Source organism: Podarcis muralis, chromosome 17 (assembly GCF_964188315.1).
Source record: "Podarcis muralis chromosome 17, rPodMur119.hap1.1, whole genome shotgun sequence".
Lineage (NCBI taxonomy): Eukaryota > Metazoa > Chordata > Lepidosauria > Squamata > Lacertidae > Podarcis > Podarcis muralis.
In genome coordinates this window covers 33,832,250-33,844,503 of record NC_135671.1, presented here as the reverse complement: position 1 = coordinate 33,844,503, position 12,254 = coordinate 33,832,250, and the positions used below count along the sequence as shown (strand labels likewise).

Genomic DNA, 12,254 nt, shown 5'->3' with positions numbered 1-12,254 from the left:
TCTCAGTTTGATTGTTTTCATTTTTGATTACCCATGGGTTTTAGCAAATAACGTTTGACTGATAGATGGACTGACTCCCCTGTGCTAAATTTTAGACTGCTCTTCCCCTGCCCTCTGTGAAGGGTCACTCGCACTGATGGCACTATAGAAACAAACACCGCAACAGCCTTAACAACCTGAGGATTTAAATGAAAATAATTAACTTGACCCAACAGTAAGAAATCGGTTCTTTATTTTCAATATAAACAATTTGAAGAGGAACTTGGAGAGCAAAAAGAATAGGAAGCAGAACTTCAGGAGGGAAGGTGTCTTCGAAGTCCTGGTTCAAACCCATCTCATGGGAATCATTCGCTGCCGCCGATGCCTCTGCCATTAGACCTGGCAGCCCAAAATGATCAGTGAGTTGGAAAACTCAGTGAAGTCATTGCACAAGTCCTGGAATTCTTCATCCTGGCATTCGTCCTCATTTGGCCATCTCTCGATCCAGGTGTCCTTGCTAATGAGGTAGTTCACCCTGGAAAGGAAGGAAAGCTTTGAATCTTTGCTCCACAGGGAAACCGGCTGGCCTAAGTGCTGCAGGTGAATCTAGAGACATCGTGGATCAGCAGGTAAAGGGACCCCTGACCATTAGGTCCAGTCGAGGCTGACTCTGGGGTTGCGGCGCTCATCTCGCTTTATTGGCCAAGGGAGCCAGCGTACAGCTTCCGGGTCATGTGGCCAGCATGACTAAGCCGCTTCTGGCGAACCAGAGCAGAGCACGGAAACGCCGTTTACCTTCCCGCCAGAGTGGTACCTATTTATCTACTTGCACTTTGATGTGCTTTTGAACTGCTAGGTTGGCAGGAGCTCACCCCGTCATGGGGATTTGAACCGCCAACCTTCCTAGGCTTTGTGGTTTAACCCATAGCGCCACCCGCTTCTCTAGATCAGCAGGTAGAGGTGGAGAAATAGGAAGGGACTGCCTGCCCATGAAGGGTTTACCTGGGTCATGCAGCTTCAGCTTCCAGGAAGATCTCACAAGAGCCCCACAAGATTACAAGGAGGCCTCCAGAGGCCTTGCACGACCTTCCCGAGACCCCAGTAAGCAAGGAGCTCTCGACGTGATCTCGCGGGGCTCTTACAAGATCTCACTGGAACCCAGAAGCTGCAGCAGCTGCTTCTCCTCGCTGCCCCTTATATTCTGCTGTCTGAAGCAGCTGCCTCAGTCTGCCTCGTGGATGGGCCAACCCTGTCAGCAGGCATGCTCAATGGCCTTAACACCTCTTGCGATCTTACAAAGGTACAACACAAAAGGGGAAAAGGCCCCTCTAATGGAATCATAGCCAAGATGGGCCCTGTTAGTCATGGGGACCAAATTTCAGGCTTGTTCTAACTAAGGCAACTGTAGCTTCCAACCAATAAACACTTCCATTTCCATTAGAGGCCTGAAACCCAGGAATAGTCTCCAAGAAGATGCAGGTTGAGAGAGGAAATTTTAGAATACAAACAGCTTTACGCTTGAATTTTGTATATGCAGTGGTGCTACATTGGTGCATCCCAAAGCAAACATGTGAAGTGGCAGGTGCATGTTCTTACAGTGTACAGTACATATATCCAGAGAAACCTGCAACAGTCGATCAAGTCTACCTGGTATGTAATGTTAAGGTAGGATCAACTATGTGCAATTCACACTTCATGCTTTTGCTGTGGGAGCAAAGGTGTAGATAATAATTTAGGAGATAGGGATAAGGTAAAAGGTAAAGGTAAAGAACCCCTGGACGAATTTGACTATGGGGTGCAACTCTCATTTCTGCTTTTGAGGCCGAGGGAGCCAGCGTTTGTCCACAGACAGCTTTCCGGGTTATGTGGCCAGCATGACTAAACCGCTTCTGGCGCAACGGAACAGCGTGACAAAAACCAGAGTGCATGCCATTTACCTTCCTGCCGCAGTGGTTCCTATTTATCTACTTGCACTGGGATGCTTTTGAACTGCTAGGTTGGCAGGAACTGGGACAGGGCAACGGAAACCTCCCCCCTTCACAGGGATTCGAACTGCTGACCTTCTAATCAGCAAGCCTAAGAGGCTCAGTAGTTTAGACCACAGCACCACCTGCATCCTTACTAGGAGATAAGGATATGGGACCTGAGGCCCCTGGGAGAAGACACAGCTCCTGAGTTTCATATAAGCTCTGCAATGCGGGAGCACATGGGTGAAAGCTTTCTATATTTCCAGATATCTAGCGAGACGGCGTGGAAGCAACCATGATGAGGGTGTGAATACAAGTCTGGTATATATAAAGGGTTCTTAGCAGCAGCATGGTTAAGGTGGCTTTAACAATCCCATCTATGTACCAAGAAAATGTCAGTTGTGATCACAAAAAGTTCTCTATGGAAGTGGCCCCCAAAAACCTTTTTTTTCTCCCTTTTTCTTGCTTGTTTCATTGGCTGATTGCTGTTTTTAAAAGCTGCAGCGTAACTGTTACTGAATCTTCAGTTCTTAGGCACTCTGTGGACCTGATGGTGGAGAAGCAGGCTATGGATATAATGAATAAGTGAAATTAAATACATACTCAGTTTTGGTTTGCCACATGTCAGTGCTGAGACCCCAGATCAGATACTCATTGTTCACCCCCAGATGCAGAGATTCCTGGCATCGCTTGTGGCTGATAAACTTGCGGGGCTTGACTTGTGGATTTGCATCACTCCCTGGAGGAACCAGACAGAACATGGAGAAATATTTGAATCAGGTCCATGAGCAGAAATTGGATCCAATACACATTTAAAGATGAACGCATCAAATCTGCATAATAATAATAATTCATACCCCGCCCATCTGGCTAGGTTTCTCCAGCCACTCTGGGCGGCTTCCAGCAGAATATAAAAACATAATAAAACGTTAAAAACTACCCAATGAAGTTAAAAACTTCAGATGTCTTCTAAAAGTTGTGTAGTTCTTAATCTCCTTGACATCTGATGGGAGGGCATTTCACAGAGAGGGTGCTGACACTGAGAAGGCCCTCTGCCCGGTTCCCTGTGAGGGAACTGCCAGAAGACCCTCAGAGGTGGACCTCAGCGTCTGGGCTTATTGATGGGGGTGGAGACACTTCTACTCAGTAGGTCATTAGCATTACTATTCTCATATGCAAAGGATCAAAGCTCAAGGAGTGGCTTGTCTAAGAGGCCTCCCATATGTCCTTTTAATTTTGGGTTCATGATTAGTCAGAAACAATATGCAAACCACTATCCTTCAGATTGTCACATATCTGGCTTTGGGGGCAAGATCCACTGGAATGAGCAACTGGATCTCGATCAACATGAAATCCCTGGCTCAGCCAAAGATACACTGATGTAACTTGCTATTGTTGGCTCAAGTGGGGCTTGGTCAGCTGAGCTGAAGCTGACTGAGCTGACATAGGTGTAAGTCCAAAAAGGGGGCAATCTGGAGGTGTGCCAAAGGTGGGACCAGAGAGGCTGGATCTCAAGTCTGTTCAGCTCAGCCACGTGACCTGGCAACCTGGTGCAGAATACAGTGGTACCTCGGGTTACAGATGCTTCAGGTTACAGACTCTGCTAACCCAGAAATAGTACCTCGGGTTAAGAACTTTGCTTCAGGATGAGAACAGATATCGCACGGCAGTGGGAGGCCCCATTAGCTAAAGTGGTACCTCAGGTTAAGAACAGTTTCAGGTTAAGAACGGACCTCCAGAATGAATTAAGTTCTTAACCCAAGGTACCACTGTACTATTTTAAAGTTTGAAGTTTTCCCCGCTGAACAGAATTTGGATCTGGTGTAACTTTACTCCAGCTTAATTTATAGTAGCTTGCTTTATACTAGTTTCTAATGCGTAGAATTTCTCCCTTAATCCTTTATTAAATTATCAGGGAAGAAAATAGATGATGGTCTTTAAGTTGCACAAGTGGTGTTACATTGGTCACAGTAAATGTTGCATGTAAAACACATTTCAGCTAATAGCTCACCACATTTTCTTAATGCTAAGAACTTCAAAGACGGGAATAAAATTAAACACGCCTACTTTTCTTTTCATTTGTTGAGGAGGGGAAAAGGGTGTGTGTTTTTGTAACTAATGTAACATGTTTAAGCAATGTAAGTTTTCTCAACCTAAGCGCCTCTAATTTTGTTCCTAAAATTTATTGTCATTTCACCAAATGAAAAAAACACACACAAAAGCATCAGAACAATAAAGGGTCATTAATCTGTTCTCTAATCTGTCACTTGTAGAGCAAAGTGTTTAAAAATAAAAATATTTTTTTAAGAAATCATTTATGGAACAGCAGAGAAGAGTAAATTTAGTCCCCTACTTTCCTCTTCGAAATAGAGGACCAGTGTTATTGGCAATGCCAATGATCTGATCTGAGCTACGTATGCCTAGGTTTATTTTCTGGATTGGACCTCTTTGCACCCTCAGTCTTTCATCCAGTAAGAGACATAAACAGAAACACATTTCCAGCAACATCTGCTGTTAGGTGAATCAAGGTGAGCATTACTAAAAAGTGTGGTATTCATTTAATATAAAGAATAGTTGTTAGTAAGTGAGGCTCATGGTTTTCAGAGTTTCTAGCTACCAAAAACCCTTTCCTTGTGGTTTGCATGTTGCAGAACACGTACATTCTGAAACAACCTCTGGTGGGAAGAAAATACAAGCAGTGATGGGGAAGTGGGCACAGTTCAATGGTAGAGCACTTGCTTTGAATGCAGAAGATACCTAGTCCAATCTAGGTAGATCTGGGAGAGACACCCCTCTCCCCCCCCCCACCTGAAACCCTGCAGAGCTGCTGCCAGTCAGTGTAGACAATATTGAACTAGATGGGCCAATGGTCTCAATGGCTAACAGAAGTTTCTTTTGTTCCTAGTGCTGGGCATGGCATCTTTCAGGGAAGCTTCTGAGGAGACCCAGGGTTGCCTGTCGGACTGACTGAAAATCAATGGCCTAGAGACTTAATGTGAGATTTTTAACAGTTCTTTGAAGTAAATGTTGCTATGTTTGGATCCACGGCAAGTTTCCCTTCAGGGTGCAAATTCTTACCTGATTTAATGATTTCCAGAACTTCCATGATATAGTTGTTATAATCGCCTTCCTCTTCTATTAGAATCAGCTTGGTCTTGTACACTTAAAAATGAAGACAGAGAAAGGTTTTAATTAAGATGGCTGCATGTTTTCCTCATATATGCCTTAACCTTGCTAGTGAACTTGCATGATTCTGCATGATTTGTATGATTCCCCACCAAAAAAAACCCTTAACTCCAAATAATAATAATAATAATAATAATAATAATAATAATAATAATAATAATAATTTTATTTATTATTTATATCCCGCTCATCTGGCTGGGATTCCCAAACCACTCTGGGCGGCTCCGAGGAGAATATTAAAACATGATAAAACATCAGACATTAAAAACTTCCCAAACAGGGCTGCCTTCAGATGTCTTCTAAAAGTCAGATAGTTGTTTATTTCCTTGACATCTGATGGGAGAGCATTCCACAGGGCAAGCCTGGGCAGTGTGCATGGAAGTCCTGGACTGCCCAGACGATAACCCCCCTTCTGGCCTCACTGATGTGTTCCAAAGGAAAGTAGAGCAATATGTTTGGCACCAGTTTGGCTGCAGGAGTTGCCAGAAGGAGGCACACAAGGCACCATCCAACCGTCTTAGGGACCCCACTCTGGATTTGTGTAGGATTTAATCCTTAGCTTTTCTACTCCTGAAGAGATCCCGCAAGGTAGGTTTAGGATCAGAGTTTTCCTTCTCTGAGATGGTGTTACCTTCCCAGGTTGAAGGTAACTTGCCCCTCAGTTCCCTCTACAGCACATGCAAAAACCATCTTTTTGACTACTCTCTCTACTCTGACTACATTGCCTACTCTGAAGTAATCCCACTGAGTTCAGTAGGTTTTACTCCCAGGTAAGTGGGTACAAATTTGAAGGAGAAATTCTTGAATTCAATCTTCTCCCTTTGCTGCGCAACTCTCTATACATGGCTACACAGAAGTAATCCCTATTGAGTTCACCAAGACGAAGATTCTTACAAGTGGGTATAGGATCTGAATCTCCTTATAGTCTTTAAAAAAATCTTAAATAAATAATAGGGCATGATGCAGTCATAATTTCAGCACCCTTAAAGCCCACATGCTTCAATAAGAAAAACAGGTATGCTTTTAATTCTTCAACTGAAACCTATGAGGACTTTGAAGCAGAGGGGGCTGACCTCCAGACCTCATGAGCTACAACTCTACAACTCCCATCATTCCTGAACATTGGCCTTACAGGCTCATGGGAGTGATAGCTCAGCCACTTCCTTAGCCATATCACTGCACAATGTCCAGGGTTGACCAGATGCAGCTGCTATTAACACCTAAGCACAGCCATTGCCTCATCTAGCAGAGTAAACTTTAGTTACCATAATCCACTCCTGGCTTGCAGGCTTCTGCAATTCGTAGCTGCAGATCCACAGGTTTCGTTGCCGTGTTGTAAATGGTGCAAGTTTCTTTGGGAGAAGAGCAGAGAGAGAAAATGAATGCAGAGATGGAAGATTTCTCTAGAAGTCCCCAATTGTCTCTGGGAGTATTATTAAACGGATGTGATAATTGCGGCTGCCGGGTTTTCAAATTAGGGCTGGGTTCCAGCAGCAGCCCTAACAATTATTCACCATAGTCATAAGTCTACCCCAGGAGATTTTAAGATACTGCAGAGAGAATTCAGTGAGGAGACATCACCTTTTTGATTGCAAATGGTGGCTCTGCTCACCTACCCACCAACTCCGTTTCCAGTGCCACCAGTGCCAGATTTACGTATAAGCTAAACAAGCTATAGCTTAGGGCCCCACTTCTTGGGGACCCCCAAAAAAATTAAAGGAAAAAAGAACTGGATGTACATTTCCAAAATATAAGATAAAAAACAAATAAAATAAAACCTACATACAGTAACTGTGTGTTGTGTTGTGTTGTGTTGTGTTGTGTTGTGTTGTGTTGTGTTGTGGTGTTGGCTCCTATGATGTAAGTAATGGGCCCCCAATCATTTTAAGTTAGAGCTTAATAATTATTTCACTATTAATATACTTCTTCTTAATTGTATTTCACTATTAATATATTTCTTCTTAATTGTATTTCAGTTCAACAATTACTTTGATAAAATACGTACTTTGTTATGTGCAAATGGCTTTAGATACCTATTAGATCCATAAATTACCATATAGCATATATTCAACACAAAAAACAGCGACAATTTGTTGTTGACAAAGGACAGCTGGACATATAAAGGGCCCCATTACCTTCAGTAGCTTAGGGCCACATCAAACCTAAATCCGGCCCTGAGTCCAAACCTAAACCCTACCTCACCCACCTCTCCTGCAGTGGCAGACTTCGGGCTCCCAAATTTCAGCGAAGCCCTGTGCACCACTAAAATCTGGAACCCCCTGCTTGCTGTACCCCATACTATAGCATTGTTTTGGCGCCCCCTGCAGTGCGGCTGACGGTGCAACCACAATGGTCACATCACTCTAAAACCGCCTCTGCTCACCCAAATATCTTTTCATGGCTCATCCCACCCTCTCCTCTCGTAGCTTGCCCCAAACTGACCCCTCCTTCCGCAGCCCTGTCCAAGCGTCTCCCTCGTCCGTCACAGCTCATCCTACCTTTTGAAGGTGGGCATGCGCTTCTGAGAGCGGTTTTCTGAAACACCAGCCCTCCCCCGTCAAACCTTGCCGCAGTTGCATTTTACAGGCCGCGCCAGGTGTTTCTCGCCTGAGTCACCAGCCACCCATGCTTCCCACTCACCTGACTGCCATCATACTGTCTTCATCCACTCAAACTGCACCCTGATGACAGCCCTACAATTTTATGTATATATATATAACTGTGAGGCTAGTGACGTCTTTGCCTGTTGAAAAGAATTTTCAGCTTTGAAAAATCCCTCTTTTACATTTATCAAATGAAAGTTTAAAATGGAACTATTCTTCTTGACACCTTCTTGCCACTGAAATGAAATTGTTGGGAGGGTTGTAATATTTTAGGAGATGGTATGTAGATACTTGAAGTTAATTATAGCAGTAAAAAAGAATATATTCAATATTATTGTGACATTTGACTGTATTTTAGATTATTTTTATTGTGCATTACCCGTTAGTATTATAAATATACTATACACTGAAATATATATTTGGTAAATGTAAAAGAAAGAAACCTGCCGCTCTCTCGAGCTGAAAAATTTGCTATTTTTCATCAGATAATATAAAGTGCTAGAGCTCAAACCAAGTCCAAACCCATCAGTAGTGATTTTGCCAAATCTTGTAAAGACCAGATTCTTTTAATAGCAACCCCATCCCTCGCTATGCCACCTTAGATAATAGATACACCCTAGATTAATTCCTGTAATTCAGAAACCACAAATGTCTACAGGACGTTTGTTTTCATGCTGACCAACCCTCCCCGCATCTCCAGAGCTGTGTTTGGATGACTGGAAGCAGCATCTCTGCTTCGCCCCCTGCCTTACCTTCAGCACACCGGCAAACATCGCCATGGCATATCTTATCGAGGAGGCCACTCCCTTTGGAAGGATGGTAGAACTTGGTGCATTGCTCATCTGAAAGGAGGAATGAAAAGAGAGGTCCTTACTTCCACACTGACACGCCTCAAGTTCACCAGAGCCCAAGTCCAAGTTTTACACAAAGCTGTAGAGATCAGGCCCTAAGATACACAACTGAGGGCAGCTTTCAACTTTTGCTGAGGTTGCCATTACCTAGATTATAATAGCTGTACACCTTGACAGATCCAGGCTGAATGAGACCAGCTTCAAAATACTTGTAAGCTTTAAATTGAAAACATTCATCTTCTTCATGAGAAACCTAGGATGGGAAGAGAAAAGAAAGAACAGGTCTTTGGGTGCCAGTCTTCCACCAGAGAAGAAAATCCATACAAGCTCCATATGTTCATGATTCCTAAACCCTAAGACTGTGCACCTAAACTGAGCCTGAGAGTGCTCCTATAATTTTAAGAGTTGTGTGTAGAAAAGAAAAAAACTACCAACTGTAGCTTCCTCCTACACTACACAGGTCTAAGATAGAAAAAGCCACATAGTGAAATTCTAAGTAAAGGTAAAGGGACCCCTGACCGTTAGGTCCAGTTGTGGACGACTCTGGGGTTATGGCGCTCATCTCGCTTTACTGGCCAAGGGAGCCGGCGTACAGCTTCCGGGTCATGTGGCCAGCATGACTAAGCCACTTCTGGCGAACCAGAGCAGCGCACGGAAACGCCGTTTACCTTCCCGCCAGAGCGGTACCTATTTATCTACTTGCACTTTGACGTGCTTTTGAACTGCTAGGTTGGCAGGAGCTGGGACTGAGCAATGGGAGCTCACCCTGTCGTGGGGATTCGAACCGCCGACCTTCCGATCGGCAAGCCCTAGGCTCAGTGGTTTAGACCACAGCGCCACCCGTGTCTAAGTCCTAAGCTATTCTTAAAAGATACAAAATGGCCTTTACTTTGAGCTGGGAAGACCTGTGCTTAAGGCACACTGAAGCAAATAATTTACCTCATGATTGAAAATACAGAATGGTAACACCTTCTCAAATTACACGGGGACTAGTGTGTATTCCCATGAAGACAAAATGTTTCTTGTGCCAGCTCAAGAAAATAAAAAAAATCCTGTAAAATGTATACGCATAACCCACCCTCTAACTCACAGATGCACGCCAGTGCTAGTCTAGCTACAGTTACATTTAGTTATGCCAGTTATTCCCAGAACCTCTCCCGCAAGTGTTTACCTTGTCCAGATAGATGATGAGGTTCCCTTTTTTAGACATGGCGTCGTTGATGTCAAACTTGGAGATGTATCTGTCGACTCCCTCAGAAAGCTGAACACAGAATGAGAACAATTCACATCATTGGCACCAAGGGTTGGAGTTAACCCAAGCATGCAACCCCTCAGGGGTAGAACATTTCATCTAGAGGAAATTTGGAGGCTCAATATACCGTAATTTTCTGTCTATTAGACGCCTCCATATATAAAACTCCCCCCTATTTGGGGGGACTCAATTTTAAGAAAATGAGGGGAGATGGCCCAAAGTTGTTGAGCCTCTCCCCCCATGCAGCTGCAGGTGAAAACATTCCCTAGATTATTTCCCGTGTGCAACAGCATTGAGGGAAGTTGCGCTCCAGCCAGCCAGCAGATTGGTCGGAGGGCACGTTCCCCCGATGCCACTGTGCACGGGAAACAATCTAGGGAGTGTTTCTCTCACGTAGCAGCATTGAGGGAAGTTGCGCTCCAGCCAGCCGGTTGGCTGGAGGGCACCTTCCCCCACGCTGCTGCGAGCGGGAAACGATCCAGGGAGTGCTTCCCATGTGCAGCGGCGTCGGGGGACACTGTGCACTGCCAGCCAGTGCCCCCAGATCACTCCCCACACACAGCAGCATCTCCTCCCCCATGACACTATCAGTGTATTGGACAACCCCAGTTTTTTGCCTTTTTTGTGTCAAAAAATCTCATCCAGTACACGGAAAAACACGGTATGTATCTGAGGGATTTCAAGAGAGGTAGGATGAATTTTCATACGGTTAGAGAAATTTCTTAGGGAAATTCCACAGAACCCTCAGTCATTTCTCCCAAGGCAGGAGGAATGTTGAAATTCCTGTATGGAACAGACTCCCAGGAGAGGAGGTGGACTCTCCTTCCTTGGAGGTTTTTAAACAGATGTTGAATGGCCACCTGTCATGGATGCTCTAGCTGAGATTCCTGCATTGCAGGGGGTTGGACTAGATGACCCTTGGGTCCCCTCTAACTCTATGATTCTCTGGTCCTCTGTTGCACCCAGTCTAGTAAGCTGCTGCCTCATAGCAGGAGAACTGGTGGCACATTTATGACAAACCCTAATCCATTCTCCCTGTGGATCTAATTCCAAGTTTTTTTGCTGACCGCAGTGAATTTTCTAGTGCAATATTCTCAAAGAACAACTGAAGCAGTCATCTCCAGCGCCAAGGAAAGCTCACCTACCCTCTTAAGATCTCCAGTGTCAGGTGAAAAGCCAGTAAGCATGGAGACATCAATGATTGACATTGCAGCATCAACCTTTCCAAGATACCTAGAATGAGGGACAGGGAAAATGACGCCAGAATGGATTTCATTGCCATTAACATCAGAATTAACAATAGCAATTTAAAACAATACGTCAACCAGCATGCTAAAGTCAATTGCAATTGCAGAACAGGCAGCAGAAGTGAAAATATAGCATCGCTGTCCATTTCATCGGGACAAAAAAGTGTGCCTCTCCCTCCCATCTAAATGAAAATAATGCAAAGGCAAGGTATGCCTCGCAAGGCCATTCTGTGGGCCACTGTATGTGAACCTCACTCCACCAAGCAGATCTTAACAAACAGGCAGGCTGGCGTGGGAGGAGGTGTTCTTTCTGTTATTTGGGGGGAAAGTCATTGAACACCTCATGTTTGTGCTCTTTTTTTCCTTTAAAAAAATTTGGACAGCTTCAGAGCCATCTTTCCCATTGGTGTTAGTGGTTCGTTGCGCCAGGGCGCCGGCCTCTCAGGGGCACCCTAGCGAGTGGGGGAGCTGCACGGCTCTGCTGGCGGCCTCCCCTTCCCCTGCACGCCCGCCAGATGTGCCCCGCCAACTATATGCCTGGCAGGCATGCAGCTTCCTTCCCAAGCCTCCGCAGGAGCAGATCGATCCCCGCAGAGGCTTAGCCTCTGCACCTGCTGAAGACGCCCCTGCTCCTGGTCATTTTCCTCCTCTTGCTTCCTGGTGAAAAGCGGCGCGCAGCCATTCCTGTAATGTCACTAAACCCCTCTAGGGGGATTTTAGTTCCTTAGTATTCCTTTCAGCTCAAGTCCAAAAGTCAGATTATTTTGTATCAGCCCTTCCTTATTTTCAACAAATTATTACAAATTAACCAACAGAAGCAACAAAAACAAAGTTCTCCTTTTCCGTCTTGACAGCCAACTTGACAGCTGTCAAACTTTCCAGTCTTTCATCAACAGGCTCTCTCGTGGGACATTCCCGGGTACGGGGGGGGGGTGAAACTTCAGCTCCCAAAATTAATCTTTTTATCCTCCAGCAAAAATTCTTATAATGTCAAAACCGTAAAATTAAAGTCTTTTACTAAAAAAAAAGAAAAGATTCTCTCGACCTTAGCTAGCAGGTCCTTTGCTTTAAATTGTTTACAAAGAGGGGGGGTAGACTTCCTTTTTAACCCTTCCCCGCTCGTTCCTGATCCGCAAAAATTTTCTTTAAAGTTCCAATTTCCGTATTAC

At 44.6% G+C, this 12,254-nt stretch overlaps 1 protein-coding gene across 1 annotated transcript in view; it reads right to left on the bottom strand.

Moving 5' to 3' along the window:
* Positions 1–215: 215 nt before the first annotated feature.
* Positions 216–12,254, bottom strand: part of LOC114587731 (venom factor-like) — a 61,948-nt gene continuing 49,909 nt past the window's right edge. Inside the window, exons 33-40 of the mRNA XM_028712398.2 lie at positions 10,984–11,071; positions 9,758–9,847; positions 8,734–8,839; positions 8,488–8,577; positions 6,398–6,484; positions 5,025–5,108; positions 2,550–2,685; positions 216–514 (exon numbers count right to left, since the gene is read on the bottom strand). Coding sequence (XP_028568231.2) covers positions 373–514; positions 2,550–2,685; positions 5,025–5,108; positions 6,398–6,484; positions 8,488–8,577; positions 8,734–8,839; positions 9,758–9,847; positions 10,984–11,071 — 823 coding nt within the window. The 3' untranslated portion in view covers positions 216–372. The remainder of the gene's footprint in view (positions 515–2,549; positions 2,686–5,024; positions 5,109–6,397; positions 6,485–8,487; positions 8,578–8,733; positions 8,840–9,757; positions 9,848–10,983; positions 11,072–12,254) is intronic.